Source organism: Moschus berezovskii, chromosome 10, assembly GCF_049115385.1.
Source record: "Moschus berezovskii isolate FMDL1 chromosome 10, NW_MosBer_1.0, whole genome shotgun sequence".
NCBI lineage: Eukaryota > Metazoa > Chordata > Mammalia > Artiodactyla > Moschidae > Moschus > Moschus berezovskii.
Genome location: NC_142469.1, coordinates 88,336,144 through 88,348,994, shown reverse-complemented (window position 1 = coordinate 88,348,994; position 12,851 = coordinate 88,336,144). Strand labels below are relative to the sequence as shown.

The 12,851-nt window shown below is 39.3% G+C and overlaps 1 protein-coding gene across 4 annotated transcripts in view; it reads right to left on the bottom strand.

Annotated features, from left to right (window-relative positions):
* PHACTR2 (phosphatase and actin regulator 2) overlaps nt 1-12,851 on the bottom strand; it is a 305,489-nt gene that overhangs the window by 139,374 nt on the left and 153,264 nt on the right. Inside the window, exon 1 of one of the 4 annotated variants that reach the window (XM_055433736.2) lies at nt 6,454-6,710. The exons of the other annotated variants lie outside the window; for them this stretch is intronic. Within the exon in view, the coding sequence (XP_055289711.2) occupies nt 6,454-6,499 (46 nt within the window). The 5' untranslated portion in view covers nt 6,500-6,710. Of the gene's footprint in view, nt 1-6,453; nt 6,711-12,851 lie in introns of those variants that run through there. 4 annotated transcript variants of the gene reach the window in all.

Sequence of the window (12,851 nt, the reverse complement as noted above, 5' to 3'; positions counted from 1 at the left end):
TGAAGTTTTAACATTAAAAAAAAAATCAAACAAACATAAGAGGTAAGAAAAACACAGAAAAATATTCACAATATATGATAAATACAGACTCATCTTGCCATACAAATCTTTGAGAAAAGAAAATATAAAATAAGGAAAGGCTATAAATAAGTAGTTCAAAAAAAAAGAAATACAAACATCCTACTTCACTTATAATCAAAATGAGATACCACTTTTTTACATAAAGACTTACAAGGATTTTTTTTAAAGTTAATTATGCACAATATTGTGGTCCTACATGGGTGGCTCAGTCGGTAAAGAATCTGCCTGCAATGCAAGTGACCCGGGCTCTATCCCTGGGTCGGGAAGACCCTCTGGAGAAGGGAATGGCAACACACTTCAGTATTCTCGTATGGAGAATCCCGTGGAGAGAGGAGCCTGGCGAGCTATGGTCCGTGGGGTCGCAAAGAGTCGGATATGACTTAGCGACTAAACAACAACAATTGTGCGAGAATGGTCACTGCACAAAGACAGCCAGACAAGAGAGTGAGTTGGGACTGAAGTCCTGCTCCTGAACTGCTGGTTAAACCGTATTCCTGCAGTACTGCCTCACCCAGAGGGAGTGACTTCTATTTCTCACAAAGGACCAGGTGCTTCAAGAGAGATCCTGATATGCAGTGCTGGTGAGAGGGCAGAAAAAGGAAACCTCATCTAGTGAGAAAATATACTGATACAGCTCTCAGGGAGTAATTTGGCAAAGTCCATCAAAATAAAACATATAAATCTTTTAACCCAGCAATTTCATTGCTATGATTTTACTGGTACACAGAGTACAAGAAGTTTGGATAGGGATGATCATTTCAACTTTGTTCATAGTAACACACACAAAACAACCTAGAAACAATATAAAAATACAAACAAAATATAAAAACACAATAGAGTTCTTTTTAAAGGAAATTATGATATATCCACATATTACAATATTGTTTATAGATTAAAAGCATTAATATGAAATATTTTCACGTTACACTGCATGAAAAAACTCAGCCTCTAGAGCAGTAAGCACACCATTCTTGCTGGTATTTTGATAAAGATACATACATGAAGGAAAGTCTGGAGTGAAAAAAAGTTGTTCATGCTTAGTTATAATTTTAAAGGGACTAAGGGGCCACTTTTATCCTGTCTGAACTGTCAAGTTTGACTTCTGAACTTTATGCATGCTATTTTCATTAAGAAAAACAATCAATTTTTGTTTTATGATTTCTTCTAATATGGACTTTGCAAGGAAATGGATAAACATCCTGGGCAGGACAAAAATAAGGCTCTGATCAAACTACGGAAACACAGAGATACAGGTTCTACCATGGCCTAGATGTGAACTTATATTCATTTGTTCTCTCATCTCCTAAAAATGAGAAAAGAGGTTCTGTCTGCCCTTTCAACTCAAGGGATAATGCAAAAACACCCAAGAGCTGATCTGTTGCACAGTGAGCATGGGGTGGGGCTGAAGACCGAAAGAAATAGTTACTAGGCTCAGATACCATCCTTCCAACACAGAGCCAGAGTAGCATGCAATTTTTGAAGTTAAAAAGAATAAAAATAATACAAAACTCTCATACACATAATCATTGGCTTAAAGTAGTCAGACTGCATTGAGAATATTTGTTGACTCATTCATATGCTCAACAAACTTCTTTTGTATCCAATCTATTATGCCCTGTACTTGGCAATGAGATTACTAGAGGTCTGAACTCTTCCAAGGCATGAGGTTAGAGGGCACGGAAACCATGCTATTTGGGGACACACTTGTTTAGCCTGTGCTTAGAAATAATAAATCTAATCCTCAATAAAATAATAGGAAATCAAAGCCAGCAACATATAAATAGGATTATATATCATATCCAAGTAGACTCTATATCCCAGGAATACAAAGTTGGTTTAACATCTGAAGTTAATGTTATATGCCATATTAATAGAATGAAGGACAAAACCCTTATGATTAGCTCAACAAGGGCAAAGAAAAAGCCTCTGACAAAATCTAACATTTGCATGATAAAGATGCTCAAAACTAAGACTAGAAGGGAACTTCTTGATAAAGGGCATGTATGAAAAACCCACAGCTAACATGACACTTAATGTTGAAAGACTGATTACTTTCCTCCTTAGATGAGGAACAAGACAAGAATGTTCACGCTTGCTTCTTCTCTTCAAAATTATACTGTATAAAAAGTGAGGGCAATTAGACAAGGAAAATAAAAGACATTCAGATGGAAAAGATGAAGTAAAAGTATCTCTATTTGCACATGACCTTTTATATATATCTTGTGTATAATATGATCTTGTATACAGCAATGCTACAGGAACCACTAAAGAACTATTAGGACTAAAAAACTGAGTTCATCAAATTTACAGCCAACAAGATCAATATATAAAACTCAATGTACAAATCAATATATAAGAACATATATTCTATCACAGGCAAGCAACATTCTGAAAATGAAATAAGAATGCAAGTTCATTTAAACTAGAACAAAATGATAAAAGTACTGATAAACAATAAATTTAACAAAGGAACGACAAGCCGTAATACACTGAAAACTGATAAACATTGTGGGGAAAAAATCAAAGAAGATCGGAATTAAATGGAAAGACACTGTCCATTTCCATTCCTTGCCTTTATGCGTTGAAACACTTCGTTATTAAGAGAATAATATCACTCAAATTAAGCTACAAGTTCAACACAATCCCTTTCATACTACCCATAAAAACTAACTTAAAATGTACCACAGACCTAAATGTATGAGCTAAAATTATAAAACTTTTCAAAGAAAACATATGTGTAAATCTTGTTGTTGCTTAGGCTATGGTTTCCTAGCAAGGAAACCAAAAATGCAAGCAACAACAAAACAGATAAACTGGACATAATAAAAAATTTCAGTTGCAAATCATAGGATCAGAAAAGTGAAAGGAAGAAAAAGTGAAAAGACAACTCTGAGAAGGGGAAAATATGTGCAAATTATATAATCTGATAAGGGATTTGTATCCAGTAAACAAAGAACTCTTATAACGCAATAATAGGAAGTCAAATTGCTAATTAAAATTAGGCAAAAGATCTGAATAGACATTTCTCCAAAGAGGATATACGAATGGCCAATAAGCACACAAAAAGATGCACAATGTCATTAGTAATCAGGGGAATGCAAATCATAATCACAATGAAATACAACTTCACACTTATCGGATAGCCATAATCAAAATATAATAACAAATGTTGATGAGGCTACAGAGAAACTGGAACCTTCACACACTGCTGGAGGCAATGGAAAACGGTACAGCCACTCTGCAAAACAAGCAGTTCCTTAAAACATAACATAAATGTAGAATTAACATATAATTCCACTCCTAGAAATACTGCTGTTACCCAAGAGAAATGCAAATATATTCAAGAAAAACTTTTACCTGAGGATCATGACAGTACCATTCAGAAAGACAAGAAGTAAAAATATTAATAACCCAAATGACCAACTGATGGATGGATAAATATTAATACAATGGAATATCATTAGGCAATACAAAACAAATGAAGCACGGATGCACGCTACACACGGTAGTCCCCTGAAAACATGATGCTACACGAAAGAAGCCAGTCACAAAAGGCGTGTTGTGCTGTATGATCCCACTTACATATATTCTTCCTACAGAGACAGAAAGTGGATCAGTGGTTCATTAGGTCTAGGAATGGAGGGTTGAGAAGGATGGGAATAGGGACTGATGGTTGCAGAATCCTGTGAAAATACTGAAAAACGGTATGCTAATTATAAGTCAATAAAGCTGTTTTAAAAAACAGAAATAATGACTCTAATTGCATGTTTTCAGCAAATTAATTATCACTGGTCTTCTTAGAACCCAGAGAAATAGACGCAGTCCTAAACTGAAGGGTTCAAGAGGGTCTGAAATGGACAAAGAGAAGCAAGCTAACCTGTGGCCCACAGAGCTGATTTTTACAAAAGCCCAAGTTGAGTAACAGCCGTAAACTATCGGATTCTGTGCTACTATTGACTCCTTAGATTTAGAGTCTGTTAAGCATTTAACGTGGGAATTCTCTTCAGCACTGCAATCACTAGCCTCCACTCTAGACTAAAACACCTAGTAGATAACTGAGATCACACGGAACAAGTATCTTCACACCACTCGTGAGGTCAGTGGCAAACAGCTAACAAGGAGTCAACAAGATACTTGGAAGAGCAGAGGGTTTGATGTTTTCAGACTCAGAGAAGAACACCAACGTGAATACAAAACTTAGATATGGCAACCATAGGTTCTATTTTTGTTGTTTTTTTCATTTTCATTTGGAATCTGATGGCGGAACTTCAGGGAGATGGAGTGATAATAATACACTTAGAGGACCTAAGCGGGCATCATGAGAAAATCGGCCTGCTTTTAACCATCAGAAAACTTCAATCATAGCAACCACTGTCCCTAAACCAACCAAACAAAACCAAGAAACCCTCTACTCATGATGTCTGGACTGGGCACTTCAACATATACAAGCTTTTAATCAACTAAACAGAGGACCTGTAATTTAATTATAATACCATCTCATGAGATATTTCTTTGAAATATATTTTATGGTCAAGCATAATTTTTTAAGTTACTTTTTGTCTTAATAAACTGCCCAATCTCTTAATACGATTAATCAGTGTATTAGGAATTATAGCAATCTGGGTGTTTTTTGCTCTACTGGGTAAGAGTTAGGAGGGCTTACCAGGGGGCACGGTGGTAAAGAATCCACTTGCCAATGCAGGAGACACAAGAGATATAGGTTCAATCCCTGGGTCGGGAAGATTCCCTGGGGAAGGAAATGGCAACCTACTCCAGTATTCTTGCCTGGAAAAGCCCAGGAACAGAGGAGCCTGGTGGGCTACCATCCATGGGGTCGCAGAGCGTAATAGAACCGAGCACTCACACAACCCAGGAGGTTGCGTTTTAGGATTCTACTCTGCATCTTAGCATCATTTATGTAACATTCCTTGATTTTTATAAAAGCAAAATTCACTTTTCACATATTAACCCTAACAATACTGTGTGGCTAAAGAATTAAATTCAGAGCAGTACTTTATACCTATTGTACCAGATTACTCATCTAATTCTATATTTTGCCAGTGCAGAAATTTAAATATATAACTCTTTCTTGAAAGAAGTCACACTGCTTTAAAGTAAGACACACGAGAATAAGTCTTAATTGCACAAAATAGTTGATACTAAGATTAAGATCCTAATCAACACTCCCCTCTGAAGCCCCCCCAAACACTATCAATATGAAGTTTCTTCTCTTCAGCAGCATTGTACAACCTTGTCATGAACAGTAGGGAAGGTGTGATTTCTTCTGGACTCTGATTTCTCTCCTTTGCAGAGGGGTTGGTTCTCCTGAGGCAAAATCTTATTTCAGGGAGTGAAGTTCTGCAATCTAAACAAACCCAAGTGGGGTGAAGCTGGAATGGTAGAATCCTATCGAGTTAGAGACATCCTGGAGCTGATTAAAAACAAAAAACAAACAAAAAAAAACTTCATCTGTGCCCTGTCATTTCCTTTCAGCAAGATCCTGTTGATGTTTACTCAATTTGCAAAGTGCATCAAATATCTCAAGAAATAACGTAAATGCTTCCTCTGAGGATTTTTTAGAATTCTTTATGGAAAAAAACGTCAAAATAGTACCTTTTAAACTTGTCTCATTGTCCAAGCACAAGTATCCCCATCAAAAGGTTGTTTGTCCCTACACTACTGGAGAAACGCCAGACATACGTACCTTCCTTCCTTTTCTTTAAGAAAATGAAAAAATGATACTTCAAACGGGGCAATAGAGCTCAGAAACATTACACACGTTTCCATAAAACTCGATAACTGAGTTCATGTACAGTTTCCCCTAATTTTATAGCCTGTCTAATAAAAAAGGATCATTTAAAACAATTAAGCTTTTTTCTGTTACTAAGTATTCAACATTCTGCCTGGATAAGAGGGCAATCAGCACTCTACGGCGAAAAAACAAACCATAAATCAGTTGACAAGCTTGAAAGAATTCAGTTCTAGTCTGCTCAGAAGCCAAGTGTAAATACAGAGAAACCTGTTGGCGCGTTTATCTTGCTCTTTTAAGTTTCTCGTTTAAACACAAAGCCATAGGGATATGGCGTTTCTCGTAAATTTCAGGCTCAGAAGTGATTCAGGACCGACCCGAAAGCGAGGCATCTCCGACAGAAAATGAAGCCTGTGCCTTTAAGGTAAAATCGGCTGGATCCCAAGAGGCATTCCACTTTTCCACGACAAAGAGTTTGGGGGAGCGCTGCCTCTCGGGTTTCTCGGCGGGACTGGGCCGGTGCGGGCAGAGCCCGGCTCGCCGCGGAGCCCTCGGCCGCCCCCGCTGCCCCGAGCCGGTCCCGCGCCCGCGCGGCGGGAGCGCATCGCGCGCCCCGGACTCACCGCTGCTGGGCTGCGGGGACAGCGTGGAGACCGAGGTCTGGCCCATGTCTCGGGTCGCAGGGCCAGCTCCGGCGATCACGCGGCTCTTTCGGCCCCTGGATCATGGGTCCGCTCGCAGACAGAGTTCCAGGCGCTCATTGCCCAGTCGGTGCGGAGCTGCCCGCCGAGTCCCCTCACCTTCTCCCCCCTTCGCGGGTCTCCCAGTCCGGCCGGCCGCAGCCGGCGCGGCGGATCCTGCCCAGCGGATGCCTGTCATTCCTCTATGCAGATTAGCTGGGGTCAAGGGTCACGGGGGAGGAGAGAGGGGGAGTGGGCGACGGGGGCGGCGGAATGAGGGGGGCGGGGAAGTGGGGAGAGGGGAGGCTCGGGCTGGTCCGGCCGCGCCTGCGGGGGCTGTGAGCCCCGCAACCCCCACCCCCCGAAAGCAGAGAGTTCGGGCGACTCCCCATTAAACTTAAAAGGTTCACTGGCAAATGATCCTTTAGGGCTGGAAGAAAAGGAATTAAAGTACTTAGTCACGGTACTTAATTCAAAATTTGTTTCTAGAAAGTTAGTTTCTTCCTCTCATTGTTTTCTGTTATGTGTGCATTTTTTTCTCGTTTTAAAAATCTTCTTTCTTTTAACAAATAGAATTTTGCAGTATTAGTGGCCTCAGTCAGGTTGAACGGTAAATCTGAATGATGGGTCTATGTGTCAGATCAACAAAGGCTACACTTTGCTCGCTACCATCTAAACTCTGCGATGCTCACTTCTATATTCAAAAGAATCACTGTGAGACTATGAAACTGTGTGTTTAAAATGTCCAAAAGCTGAAGACCACAGCAATTTTTAGAAGCTAAAATTCCATAAAAGTTAAACTCAATCCTACTGTAATGAAATCTTAACCTCTAAAGATATGAATACCAGTAAATGCTCTTGGTGTTTAAGATCGATGAGAACTCTAGATGCCATGTCTCTTCCATCTATAGATCGCTAGGTAGAGATCGATATGGCATTAGGGTGGTGGTTATAGAAATGTGATTCACTTTATGGAAATTTGTTGAACCGTACATTATGATTTGTACATTTTTATGAACCTATATATTTCATTAAAAAGGTTTTGAAGTGTATTTTTTTTTAGGGGGATGGGCTGCGAGGCTTATGGGATTGTAGCTCCTCTGCTGCTGCTAAGTCGCTTCAGTCGTGTCCGACTCTGTGTGACCCTATAGACGGCAGCCCACCAGGCTCCCCAGTCCCTGGGATTCCCCAGGAAAGAACACTGCAGTGCGTTGCCATTTTCTTCTCCAATGCATGAAAGTGAAAAGTGAAAGTGAAGTCGCTCAGGCGTGTCCAACTCTTGGCGACCCCATGGACTGCAATGCAGCCTACCAGGCTCCTCTGTCCATGGGATTTTCCAGGCAAGAGTACCAGAGTGGGTTGCCATTGCCTTCTCTGTTAACTCCTCTGCTACAGATAAAATCTCGGACCCCGGCAGTGACAGTGCCAAGCCCTAACTACTGGACCAGGAGGGGATTCCAAAAAAAGCATATATTTTATTTTTTAACTGATTTTTATTGAAGTATAGTTGATTTACAATGTTGTGTGTGTACAGCAAAGTGAATCAGTTATATATATACACATACTCTTTTCCCATATAGGTCGTTATAGAGTATTGAGTACAGGTCCCTGTGCTAAATAGGAGGTCCCCATTAGTTATCTCTTTTATATAAAGTAGTGTGTAAATGTCAATCCCAATCTCCCAATTTATCCCTCCCCTTCCCTTAAAAGTGTATTTTATTAAAAACTATATTTAGGTCACTTGCCACAGCTTTCACATTTTAGGTTATCCCAGGCAGTCAACTCTGAACTATTAAAAATCTATATAGTATATCATTATTAGAGAAATGCAAATCAAAACTACGATGAGATATCACCTCACACAGGTCAGATTGGCCATCATTAAATTTACAAACAGTAAGTGCTGGAGAGGTTTTGGAGAAAAGAGAACTGTCCTACACTGTTGATGGGAGAATGTAAATTGGTATAGTCACTAAGGAGAACAGTATGGAGGTTCCTTAAAAAACTAAAAATAGAGCTACCATACGACCTGCAATCCATTCCTGGGCATATATCCAGAGAAAACCATAATTTGAAATGATCCATGCACCCTAATATTCACTGCAGCACTATTTACAGTAGCCAAGACATGGAAGTAATCTCGATGTCCATTAAGAGAGAAATGCATAAAGAAGATGTGGCAGATATATACAATAGAATATTGCTCAGCCATAATAAACAGCAAAATAATGCCATTTGCAGGAACATGGATGAGTTCGACATTGTCATACTGAGTGAAGTAAGTCAGAGAAAGACAAATATCACATGATATCGATTATATGTGGAATCAAAAAAAATTATTGCTGGGAGGAGAGGAAAGGGAGTGGGAAAGAGAAGGATAAATTGGGATATTGGGACTGACATATATACACTACCATATATAAAACAGATAACTAAGAAGAACCTACTGTATAGCACAGGGAACTCTTCTTAATATTCTGTAATGACCTATATGGGAAAAGAATCTTAAAAGGAGTGGATATATGGATTGTGTTAACTGATTCACTTTGCTGTTCAGCAGAAACTAACACAACTTTGTAAATCAACTATCTGCCAATAAAATTTTTTTCAAAATAAATCTGTATAGTATATCTATTTTATAAAATAATAAATTATTAATGCTTTGCATATGCAAATTTTCCCCTAAAGTTTGTATAATTAAGATCACATAAAGCCTAGTTTTGTTTTTTGAAAGATGTTTGCTTGTCTGTTTCATCATTTAAATAAATTGCTCTACTTTTTTCATACCCAAATAGCCCACCCTCTATTGTGGGGAAAACTCTTTCCCTAGAATAGTATGATCAGTTATCTACTTCCTTTTTCCTAATTCACTCTTAAGAAACCCTGATATTTCTTTTGAATGGCTACAAAGACATTTTTAAATTATTTAAAATGTTGGCATTTATGTATTCACGTGTACACATAAAACAATTACACAGAGTCTTCAGGTCACTGGGGTCTAATGTGGTTCACACATGAACCTGCCAGGGACTCAGATGAGACCAGGCTTGGAGCACTGGGCTTTGAAAAACATCCTCCTAAGAACCTGAGAGAAGTTGGGTGACAAGGAAAGGGGTCACTTCAGGGGTCTGACTTAACCCCACTGCGCGGATCTCCACTTTGAGCTCGTTTCCCATCTTCACAAAAGGGAACGCATTTTCAGACTGTATCCCCACTGCATACAAACACAGTCCCTAACACCTTGGTGCAGCAAACACATCCAAGAATCACTGGACCAGGTCCTTATAAACATATCAGAGAAAAAAAGGCACTTTGGGAGCACTACAGTTCACTCTCCAACACATTCATCATTCTAAACAAAGTAAAAAATGGTTAGTTTCTCAAGTGAGTTAACTGAGTAAAGTTGACACAGTAACAAAATTGTTCCCTAGTTCTTCCAGGGGCTTTCTTGGTGGCTCAGAAGGTAAAGAATCTGCCTGCAATGCAGGAGACTCAGGTCCGATCCCTGGGTTCGAAATATCCCCTGGAGAAGGGAATGCAACCCACTCCAGTATTCTTGCCTGGAGAATCCCATGGACAGAGGAGCCTGGCGGGCCACAGTCATGGAGTCACAAAGAGTTGGACACGACTGAGCGATTAACACAAACACAGCCCTTACAGAGGCAATGAATGAGGTACATCTCTAGGTAAGGCCTGGTGCCAGGCCAACTGGACCTTGGTAGAGCTCAAAGCTTGATGCCCCAGGAAGCCTGACATCTTTCCTGAGCAAAAACACCTGGCCTAGAGGTGCTGTCTTCTCCCCAAACCCCGAGGGCAGGTGAGAGGGGCTGCAATGGTAGCCAGGCTGGGAGCAGAGCCAGGAGAGGCGGGGTGGGAATGCTTAAGAAGGGTCACCAAAGCCATAGAGACCTCAATCCATCTGAGCTGCCACTGCAGAGCTGGCGGATCAGTGCCATAAAGAAACCCTGATTTTTTTTTTTTTCCAATGAATTTGAGGATTAACCAAACTGTGAGTTCTAATTAGGACAATGAAATTAATCCCAACTAAATTTCCTTATATAGTGGAAAACTGTTGTGCTTTGGGAACACATTCTACCTCGAGAGTTTGGCAGTGAGAGAAAACAATTATAAGGGCTCTTAAATCGCCTTAAAACAACAACCATAAAAAGGCAGATTGTGTGTTCTCTCAATTGAGGTTGAGAAGAGGAAGCTTCTCACTCCTTTTTCTATCAATAGAGCCTAACTGAGGGGAGGTCACTGATCAGACACAATATACAGTAAATTTTGCATATTAGAATATGTTGTTGTTTTTCAGTCACTAAGTACTGTCAGATTCTTTGTGACACCATGCCAGGCTCCCCTTGTCCTTCACTATCTCGGATTCATGTCCATCGAGTTGGTGATGCTATTTAACCATTTCATCCTCTGCCACCCCCTTCTCCTTTGCCTTCAATCTTTCCCAGCATCAGGGTCTTTTCCAATGAGTTGGCTCTGTCTGTTTGGTATATTTACATTATATGTAATACAACGATTTTCTTTGAAATTGACAAAAGCTAAACTTTGAGGTACAATGTTATTTTTGCTATCATTACTCCTCCTTGAGAAACAATAATGTGTCTCCTTTTATTTCTTCTGCAAATTTGTATTTCAAACATCAAAGGGGTACACTATAGCTCTGGTCTTTCAGGATTTGCTAAATCCATCTATATTTACTTTATTCAAAACCTTTCATGATTTGCTAGTTAATATAATCTTAGCCTCATCTGGGATTCTTATAATCCCTCGATCAGGTTACACACTTTCCTCTGAAATTTTTCCAGTTCCATTACATTATCCTTGAAGCATGTCAACCAAAACTGCAGGAAGTGTGCATTAAGATTTCTTTATAAGGGTGGGACAGTTTATTCTATTTTGTTTCCAGTGCTTCCGATGAGGCATGGTGTTTTAACATCCTTTTTATCACAACAAACAAATTATATTAGTGAACATAGAAGAAGTCTACAGAAATCCCTAAATTTCATTTATAGGTCAAAATATAAAGGTTAGAATCTATCATCTAACAAGAATATGTTAAGATAATCTTCCCCCAATTGCCTTTTTCTTGTTTTATTACAGCTCATCTGCTATTATTGAGCCAACTCACAATTTTACTAAGAGCTCTGGGTGTTATTTCCTTGAATTTATAGTTTAACTGTGCAAATGTTTAATGTCATCTGAAAAAAAAAAAAAGGACATTTCTCTGTGTGTTACCTCTTTCCAGAGAATTTATAAAATTGTTAAAGAAAATTAGTGCCAACATCTAATTCAGAGGAACCTATCTGTTCATAAATCTTCAGCATGTATCCCATTGGTCCTGCTCTTCGGTCTATATTTCTAAACCAGTTTCTTATCCAGTGATATCCTGGTAAATGCTCAACAATCGGTTTGCTGTTTTTCTATGGTATAAATATTCCTATGATGACCAATTCAATGAGTGGTCAACTGGCTTGCAAGATTATATCACCTTGTTTGCCAGATTTCTGGAAATATAACAACAGGCCTATATGAGCTATCTTCAGCAGAGCACCATTTCATCTTTTATAGTATGCGGTCATCAAATTATATCATGACTGACTGTGTGGAATAGTGTATGTCAAGCCTTCCTAAAAATATAGATTGACAGCATCTACTGATTTTTTCCACAATACAGTCTAAATATTTTTCAACCCCTGAAAGATCTTCTGTGATATTTTTTTTCTTTACTTTCGGAAAGAAATTAAATTGGGTGGACTAGAGAGAATTTTCTCCCTGAAACTTGTTTGCCTTTTGACAGAGGTTGCTCTTCTTGAGGTTTTCAAGCATTCTCCCCTATAACACAGATTTCACTGGCTTGTCCAGTGTAGGGGTTATTAGGTTCATCGATCTGGGGTACCCAAATGACACTTGGACTTTTCATGGGTGGAAGTCACTCATTACATTAAAGTTAAAACAGACATAAACTAAAACTTAGCAATCTGTGGAAAAGTCCTTTCCTACTAGGTCAAAGTCCAAATTGTACACACACAATTTGGTGGCCAGAGAGACAGTTTACAATAAGTACAGTCATTATTACCAAATACTGTAACTTAGGTCACTGACAGGCTTTTCTAGTGGCCAAATCTAGCTTGGAGTAGGAGAAAGAGTGAGATCTACCCTCAAAGCACACATGCCATGAGAACTCATGCTAGGTGTCTTCTCTCCCAGATGATGTCTGCTAGGACCCCATTTTGAGATACCAGCAGGTGGGCAGGGGTGCAGGGCTGGGGAAAAGGTTAGGCAGAACTCAGAAGATGAGATAGTTGATCAGAGCAGTGGTGGTTCAG